This window comes from Oncorhynchus clarkii, chromosome 6 (genome assembly GCF_045791955.1).
Source record: "Oncorhynchus clarkii lewisi isolate Uvic-CL-2024 chromosome 6, UVic_Ocla_1.0, whole genome shotgun sequence".
Lineage (NCBI taxonomy): Eukaryota > Metazoa > Chordata > Actinopteri > Salmoniformes > Salmonidae > Oncorhynchus > Oncorhynchus clarkii.
The window spans coordinates 17565469-17574126 of record NC_092152.1 but is presented as its reverse complement, the minus strand read 5'-3'; the positions used below and the strand labels follow the sequence as shown (position 1 = coordinate 17574126).

Genomic DNA, 8658 nt, shown 5'->3' with positions numbered 1-8658 from the left:
CGGAGGAGAGGACTGAGTCGTCGAGGATGGTCTTTTGACCAAATGAGAATCTCCCCAAGTTTAGACAATTAGAGGCTGTCTCCACAGCAGCAGACCCTCAAGTCGACTACTGATTTATGGTCTCACGGATGGACAGCCCTGCGGCCGGGACTCCCTAAAAACGTCACTTTGATACAGCAACTGGAAGTGACTTTGTAGACGGCTAGAAGAGCATTTTCACTAACCCTAACCTAATTCTCCAAACCTGCTGCTTAAGTTCTAACTTGCTCCGAAAAAGTCGCGTCCGGTTGTAGCTGTATCGAAGTGGTGTTTTTAGGGAATCTCCTGTGGTTACACTGGAATACATCGGTGCACTGACTTTGGTACTGCAATCAATTTGAGACTAAAAAGGTTCACTTCTTCAATGAAATGGGGAGAAAATTGTCCAATGGCACGGGACAGATTTCTCCAAGTATGTTCTGACTGAGCTTCTGACTGTCATATTTCAGGCATGATTGCCATTAGAAATGTGTTATTCATCAGGAAAACCTCCATTGACCCTCCATTCATTCTATGCTTACTTGATGCCATCTATTTGCAAACTGCACGGGATGACTATGGCAGAGAGGAATAAATAATGCACACACAACATGTAGAAATACTGCAGGTTTTATTTACTTGCACAGGGATCTGTGGTCTGGTAGTGTTGATTCTGTCAAGGGATAATGTGCCATCTTGTCTTTGCTTAATTTGGCATTGAGGTGTCCCTCAGTCTTTGAGAGAGACTTGATATGGACATGCTTGCCTAAGGTCCACTTATGATTGCTGTAATGTTCACTGCTATGTATAGATCCCTTGACACAAATCACATCACCTTTTTGTTCATTAATGTTTTATTTTATATTCTATTTTATCCCCTTTTTCTCCTCAATTTTGTGGTATTCAATTGCAATGTTGTCTCATTACTGCAACTCTCCAACGGGCTCAGGAGAGGCGAAGGTCAGGTCATGAGTCCTCCGAAACATGACCCGCCAAACTGCGCTTCTTAACACCCGCCCGCTTAACCCGGAAGCCAGCTGCACCAATGTGTCGGAGGAAACATTGTTCAACTGACGACCGACTGCAGGCACCCGGCCCGCCACAAGGAGTTGCTAGAGCGCGATGAGACAAGTAAAGCCCCTCCCGGCTAAACCCTCCCCTAACCCGGACGACGCTGGGCCCACTGCGCGCCGCCCTATGGGACTCCTGGTCACAGCTGGTTGTGACACAGCCTGGGATCGAACCCGGGTCTGTAGTGACGCCTCAAGCATTGCAATGCAGTGCCTTAGACCTCTGCGCCACTCGTGAGGTGGTGTTTAAGTACACCAATCAAATGTTTGGACACCTTCTCATTCAAGGGTTTTTCTTTATTTTGACTATTTTGTACATTGTAGAACAAGACATCAAAACTATGAAATAACACATGGAATAATGTAGTAACCAAAAAAGTGTTAAACAAATCAAAATATTTTATATTTGAGATTCTTCAACATAGCTACTCTTTGCCTTGATGACAGCTTTGCACAATCTTGGCATTCTCTCAACAAGCTTTTCCAGCAGCCTTGAAGGAGTTCCCACATGTGCTGAGCACTTGTTAGCTGCTTTTCCAACTCATCCCAAACCATCTCAATTGGGTTGAGGTCAGGTGATTGTGGAGGCTAGGTCATCTGATGCAGCACTCCATCACTCTCCTTCTTGGTAAAATAGCCCTTACACAGCCTGGAGGTGTGTTGGGTCATTATCCTGTTGAAAAACAAATGATAGTCCCACTAAGCGCAAACCAGATGGGATGGCGTATCACTGCAGAATGCTGTGGTAGCCATGCTGGTTAAATGTGCCTTGAATTCTAAATAAATCACTGACAGTGTCACCAGCAAAGCCCCATCACACCTCCTCCATGCTTCACGGTGGGAACCGCGGAGATCATCCGTTCACCTACTCTGCATCTCACAAAAACAAGGCGGTTGGAACCAAAAATCTCAAATTTGGACTCATCAGACCAAAGGAGTTATTTCCATCCTTGCTCGTGTTTCTTGGCCCAAGCAAGTCTCTTCTTATTATTGGTGTCCTTTAGTAGTGGTTTCTTTTAAGCAATTTGACCATGAAGGCCTGATTCACGCAGTCTCCTCTGAACCGTTGATGTTGAGATGTGATGTTACTTGAACTCTGTGAAGCATTTATTTGGGCTGCAAACTGAGGTGCAGGTAACTCTAATGAACTTATCCTCTGCAGCAGAGGTAACTCTGGGTATTTTCCTGTGGCAGTCCTCATGAGAGCCAGTTTCATCATAGTGCTTGATGGTTTTTTGCAACTGCACTTGAAGAAACTTTCAAAGTTCTTGCCATTTTCCAGATTGACTGACCTTCATGTCTTAAAGAAATGATAGACTGTCATTTCTCTTTGTTTATTTGAGCTGTTCTTGCCATAAAATGGACTTGGTCTTTTACCAAATATGACTATTTTCTGTATACCACCCCTACCTTGTCACAACACAACTGATTGGAAAGAAATTCCACAAATTAACTTTTAAGGCATGCCAAGAGTGTACAAAGCTATCATCAAGGCAAAGGGTCGCTACTTTGAAAAATCTCAAATATAAAATTGACATGTTTAACACTTTTTTGGATACTACATGATTCCATATGTGGGATCTGAGTGGCACAGCAGTCTAAGGCACTGCATCATCTCAGTACAAGAGGCATCACTACAGTCCCTGGTTTGAATCCAGGCTGTATCACATCCGGCCGTGATTGGGAGCATCGTTCGGGTTTGGCCGGGGTAGGCAGTCATTGTAAATAAGAATTTGTTCTTAACCGACTTGCCTAGTTAAATAAAGGTAAAACATTTTTTTTGTTATTTCATAGTTTTGATATCAACTATTATTCTACAATGTAGAAAATAGTACAGATGAAAACACTTGAATGAGTAGGTGTGTCCAAACCTTTGACTGGTGCTGTATATAAACCTCATATCACTTCTCCCCATTTCTGAAGTATCCTTTTAAAGAACAAAAGGAAAACTGCATTGCATCAGTCAGACAGTATCATACAACACTTCCTTGAACTACACAATTCAGTCTTGTGTGCATCAGTAATATCTTTACCACCAGTAGTCTTGAAGCAGACCCAGGTGATTTGAGGTATTTTCCTCAAAGTTCTGCACCACCAACAGCGGTTCTCTGCCATGTCAGGCGTTATGGTATCCCAGTTTGTCATCAAAAAAAGGTCTGGTGTCCCATATAAAAAAACAAGCCTAAACTGAGTGGTGTTTCCCATGGCACACATCAGTATGATATGGTTTTAGTCAGGACAATGTCTCTGGTTGTGAGATCCTGAAATGCTACCCATAATATGGCATTGGGTGGATGAGGTTGGCGACAAAGGTGAACATCAGGAATCTTTTTGCAAGCCTCCCAACACTTTGTGCTCTGCACAGTGTCTATCCCACTGGCTTTACTCACACACGGACTGAGACCCAGTGCAATCCACAACAGAGAATCCTAAGTCGGAGAGGTCCTGTAAACTACTAACAAAAAAACATCCCAGTCTTTTAGCTGCCTTCACAGTTCTCGTTTGTAGTCTCTTGTAATCATGTAGAGTTTGACCCAAGGCCCAATACAGTGGGACATGTTCCTATGTCTTTTCTTCGCGCTCTGTTTTGCGCCGCGTAATGTTCCGAGGTTTGATCTTCAAAGACAGCTCCCACAGAGCCTCCTCTGCCAGGTGGTCGCTGAAGTCGTTGAAGAAGGAGACAATATCGTCGTTGTGTTTCAGATCATAATGCCTGGGAGAGAGGGAAAACACCATCTAAACATTGCAACGGTGGTAAAAGTTAATGGAAAATATAAAATTCCAAGATAGGCCAATGATTTAACAAATTGTTACGTGAAAGAAAAGTGCGTTGAACATAAAGCTGTATGAGAGCGACAGCCAGATTGACCACTGTATACATACACCTGCTGGAAGCGCCTCATGCTGTCCAGGATGTTGAACTGCTGCCAGCGCTTGGAGAAGTTGACCTTCCCGTTGATTTGATCAGGGTTGCCCAGATGGACAAAGGTCAAGTCCTGGAGGATAAGACCCCTGGTTGTGTCGAGTGAGGAAAAAAAACAAGAAACAGTAAAGACGAGAAATGCAAAGTAAGCAATACAAATGGTAGACGTGCAAATCCATTTGCATCACTTGTGACAGCGAAGTGTATACACTTTAACCCACAGAACAGCAAAGTGCATACACTTTAAACCAGCAGGTTGACTTACAGAACAGCAAAGTGCATACACTTTAAACCAGCAGGTTGACTTACAGAACAGCAAAGTGCATACACTTTAAACCAGCAGGTTGACTTACAGAACAGCAAAGTGCATACACTTTAAACCAGCAGGTTGACTTACAGATATGGTATACATGGGGGCTCCACGTCTGCCAGTGCCGCTCGGTAGACCCGGAACGACGAGGAACTGTCTATTAACGTGCAGTATTCCTCTAGGCCCTGTAAAGAGAACAGTGACAGTCGTCCATGTTAACATCAAACAACACCAACATGTGTAGAGACAGTTCATATTAGAGCTACCTTACAGTAACTGGGCGGCAGGGTAACCTAATGGTTAGAGTGTTGGACTAGTAACCGGAAGGTTACAAGTTCAAATCCCTGAGCTGACAAGTTACAAATCTGTCGTTCTGCCCCTGAACAGGCAGTTAACCTGTTCTTAACTGACTTGCCTAGTTAAATAAAGGTAAAAAGAACTGCTGTGAGGATTACACTTTTTTATCTTTTTTTTTACAATAAATTGATGTTTCTGAGCAATCTTTGGATATCGATTAGACCACAGTCTCTCACCTCTGAGGTTGTTTTCTGCCACTCTAGTCTTCGGATGGGAGCTGAATCCAAGGCAGATAATATTGCCAAATATGAGTTGAAATTATTTAGCTTCCGTAAGTGCTGCAAGAGAGTGGAGGGAGACCATCTTAAAATGCACCTGAGAATTTGTTGCTTTTTCAACAAACACGCCCAAAACAACTGTTTGCTCAAGTATCCACATTTCAAAAGGCATACCTTCATTATTTTGATAAATTTGAGGAGGAGCTTTTCTCGGTCCTGGGCTTTCTCTTGCAGAATGATTATGGAGCGTACCCTGAGGGAGACACGAAGGGGGAGAGATGCATCAGTTTCATCACATGTTCTCCAGACCTGGCTGCTTTTCTCTCGGAGAGAGGGCAGTGAACTGAAGTGCTGCAGTGAACAAGAGAAGCAGCGTGGTGACTAAGAGAAGATGTGAGGTGCAGGCTTACCAGTAGGACATGTTGTTAAAGTGCTCTGTGAACTGTGTGAGGTTGGCACTCTTCTCCTCGTTCTGCTCCTTAGCCCAAAGCAACACCTCAGGGATCTGTCCAGAGAGAGAGAGAGACACAAATAACTACTTTTTAGGCAGAGGGGCAGCATACACAGGAGGAGGAGAAAGACATGCTTGGATGAGCTACCTCAATTTTGTAGAAGAGCTCTGCATCCAGGAGAGTTAGCTGGTCGGCGATCTCATGACTTCGGAAGTCGTGCAGGGTCCCAGGTCTAAAGTTTCACACAGGAAATGGGGGGAGGAAATTAGAAGAAAGTGAATATGGCCAAAGATAGAACTAGACACTGTGATACATTGATGTTCAGAACACAACAAGGAAATCCTTCACTGTCACGGAGCAGAACATTTCTAAATGCCTCTGCAAGCGGTAACATTCTCTGAAACAATACAAAATACATTGCAATACAATCTCTATTGATCCATTATACAGAGAGAAGGGACGTGACGTTTTAGCTGTCACAGTATCCTCGTCCACTAATTGTGGGCGGACCTACCTGGCGGCGACACCTCTTGCGGCCAGTGGTTTGAGCGAGTAGGTGTAGCGCAGCAGCTTCCTCTGCTCCACCTTGTCCAGGATGTTTGTGCGGAGGACGCGGGCCAGGCTCAGCTCACCGTTACACACCAGCCTGAACACCAAGTCCATCAGCTGCATCAGGATGTCCTCCGTCATCTCCACCAGACTGACACACACACACAGCCGAGGGGATGGAGAGATGAGAAGGGTATGAGAGAGGGTGGTGGAGGTGGAAAAAGACCAGAGGAGGTGTTTGCTTGCGCTGCGAGCTGCTCCAATAATTAAACAAATGTAATAGAAGTCCTATCACTCTCTGCACACACCAGCTTGCCATCACGGCTAAATTACATTTGAAAACTGATGGATATGCGCAAAAAGAGCAGACAACCGAGCAGGCTATTGGCTGGTAGGGGATGCGGCTGGCTGATCACAGCTGTCACACATTGATATTGGATGAAGCACTCATTTTGATATGACATATCTGACATCATGCTCTGAACTCTGATTGATATTCTCTTTGTAGGACATGTAGGGATGCATTCTGTGCTCGGTCAATTATTTTGATGTGAGAAACAGACACCCCCCCAAAATGTTCTTCTTCTTCGGGTCTACAGTGAAAATAGCCAAAAGTGACGAGTTTGCGTTTCTGTAATCATGACTGGTTAACCCCTCCCCCTTTTACCAGGAACAGACCAAAGGAAAAGTGAATAAGAATCGTCATTGTTTGCACAGTCATTGAAGGACAAACTTTTCTTTGCAGATTGCAGGTTTTTGATAGCTAGACTTCTGGTCAAATGGCAGGCTAGAGACCTCACCACAGCTCGTCCACCACACGGACAAGAACAAAGAAGGTGTTTTTGCTGACTTTCTTCTTGAAGGTATCTGGGCAGTGACAAAACCTGGTGTATGTGTGGAGGTGTTAAGGAAAACAAACAAATAGTCAAAGTATATTACACATCTTACAGTATTCAGAGTGTATACGACTAGGGGAGTGATGTGGTAGGGATTTTGCTACCCATTCCCCATTGTCTCAACCAAGCAGGCTTTGTTGGAGGAAACTCTTTGGGTCCACATGTGAGAAGTGAAGCTTGGAAAGGATATCTGTAGTGCAGCTTTTTGATAAGGTCCTCTGGGGTTATGAACGTTCTGTACGTCGTCAGGAAAGCCTCACAGTACAAGACAAGATCTGGAAAAGAAGACCACAAAGGAGATTACTGAATATCCTTTCGCTTCCCCAGAGCTCTATTTGGGAGGAAGGAAAGTCTGGGTGTATTATAGAAAAGCAGTACTAGTAAAAGCTAAAATCCTTAGTTGCTACATCCATTTTTGGACTATACATGGATTATTTACACTACCATTCAAAAGTTTGGGGTCACTTAAAAATGTCCTTGCTTTGGAAAGAAAAGCACTTTTTTTTGTCCATTAAAATAACATCAAATTGATCAGAAATACAGTGTAGACATTGTTAATGTTGTAAATTACTATTGTAGCTGGAAACAGCAGATTTTTTATGGAATATCTACATAGGTGAACAGAGGCCCATTATCAGCAACCATCACTCCTGTGTTCCAATGGCACGTTGTGTTAGCTAATCCAAGTTTGTCATTAAAAAGGCTAATTGATCATTAGAAAACCCTTTTGCAATGATGTTAGCACAGCTGAAAACTGTTGTTCTGATTAAAGAAGCAATAGAACTGGCCTTCTTTAGACTAATTGAGTATCTGGAGCATCAGTATTTGTGGGTTCGATTACAGGCTCAAAAAGAAACAAATAACTTTCTTCTGAAACTCATCAGACTATTCTTGTTCTGAGATATGAAGGCTATTCCATGTGAGAAATTGCCAAGAAACTGAAGATCTAGTACAACGCTGTGTACTACTCCCTTCATAGAACAGAGCAAACTGTCTCTAACCAGAATAGAAAGAGGAGTGGGAGGCCCCGGTGCACAACTGAGCAAGAGGACAAGTACGTTAGAGTGTCTAGTTTGAGAAATAGACGCCTCACAAGTCCTTAAATTGCAACTTCATTAAATAGTACCTGCAAAACACCAGTCTCAATGTCAACAGTGAAGAGGCGACTCCGGGATGCTGGCCTTACAGCTACAATAGTGATTTACAATATTAACAATGTCTACACTGTATTTCTGATCAATTTTATGTTATTTTAATGGACAAAAAAAAGTGCTTTTCTTTCCAAAGCAAGGACATTTTTAAGTGACCCCAAACTTTTGAATGGTAGTGTGTATATATACACCCATTGATTCTTAAAGGATATAACTTGTACCTTCCATCTGAGTGGACACAGACTGCATGTAATAGGGGGAGGGGGGTGTACTACTGAGGTCATAAATACCTTTGCGGTCCGTTTCTGTGGCGTGGACTAATAAAATATCCCCCGATCCGGCTCGGACATCTGGACCGTCATCGTTCTGGTATCACATGTGGACAGATAAAGTTGTAAGAGCAGAGAGAGAGGATTATCCTAATTGTTGACCTCATGAGGAGTCCTAGTGTAGCCCTACAAGTGACTGTCCTAATGAAACCATTCTGACAATATTTGTCAAATATTGTATATAACCCAGCGTTGGCCGGGTTTAGGGGAGGGTTTCGCCGGCCCATCGTGCTCTAGCGACTCCTGTGGCGGGCTGGGTGCAATGCATGCTGACACGGTCGCCAGGTGTACAGTGTTTCCTCCGACACATTGGTGCGGCTGGCTTCCGGGTTAAGCGGGCATTGTGTCACGAAGCGGTGCGGCTTGGCTGGATTGTATTTCTGAG

General features: G+C 43.7%; 1 protein-coding gene across 1 annotated transcript in view; it reads right to left on the bottom strand.

The window, feature by feature from the left end:
* Window positions 1-635: 635 nt before the first annotated feature.
* The window catches only part of LOC139410677 (rap guanine nucleotide exchange factor 1-like), a 52789-nt gene continuing 44766 nt past the window's right edge, over window positions 636-8658 (bottom strand). The window contains exons 14-24 of the mRNA XM_071156071.1: window positions 8235-8310; window positions 6984-7068; window positions 6698-6790; window positions 5863-6048; window positions 5496-5580; window positions 5307-5401; window positions 5071-5149; window positions 4855-4956; window positions 4409-4506; window positions 3972-4100; window positions 636-3801 (exon numbers count right to left, since the gene is read on the bottom strand). Of these exons, the coding sequence (XP_071012172.1) occupies window positions 3651-3801; window positions 3972-4100; window positions 4409-4506; window positions 4855-4956; window positions 5071-5149; window positions 5307-5401; window positions 5496-5580; window positions 5863-6048; window positions 6698-6790; window positions 6984-7068; window positions 8235-8310 (1179 nt within the window). The 3' untranslated portion in view covers window positions 636-3650. The remainder of the gene's footprint in view (window positions 3802-3971; window positions 4101-4408; window positions 4507-4854; window positions 4957-5070; window positions 5150-5306; window positions 5402-5495; window positions 5581-5862; window positions 6049-6697; window positions 6791-6983; window positions 7069-8234; window positions 8311-8658) is intronic.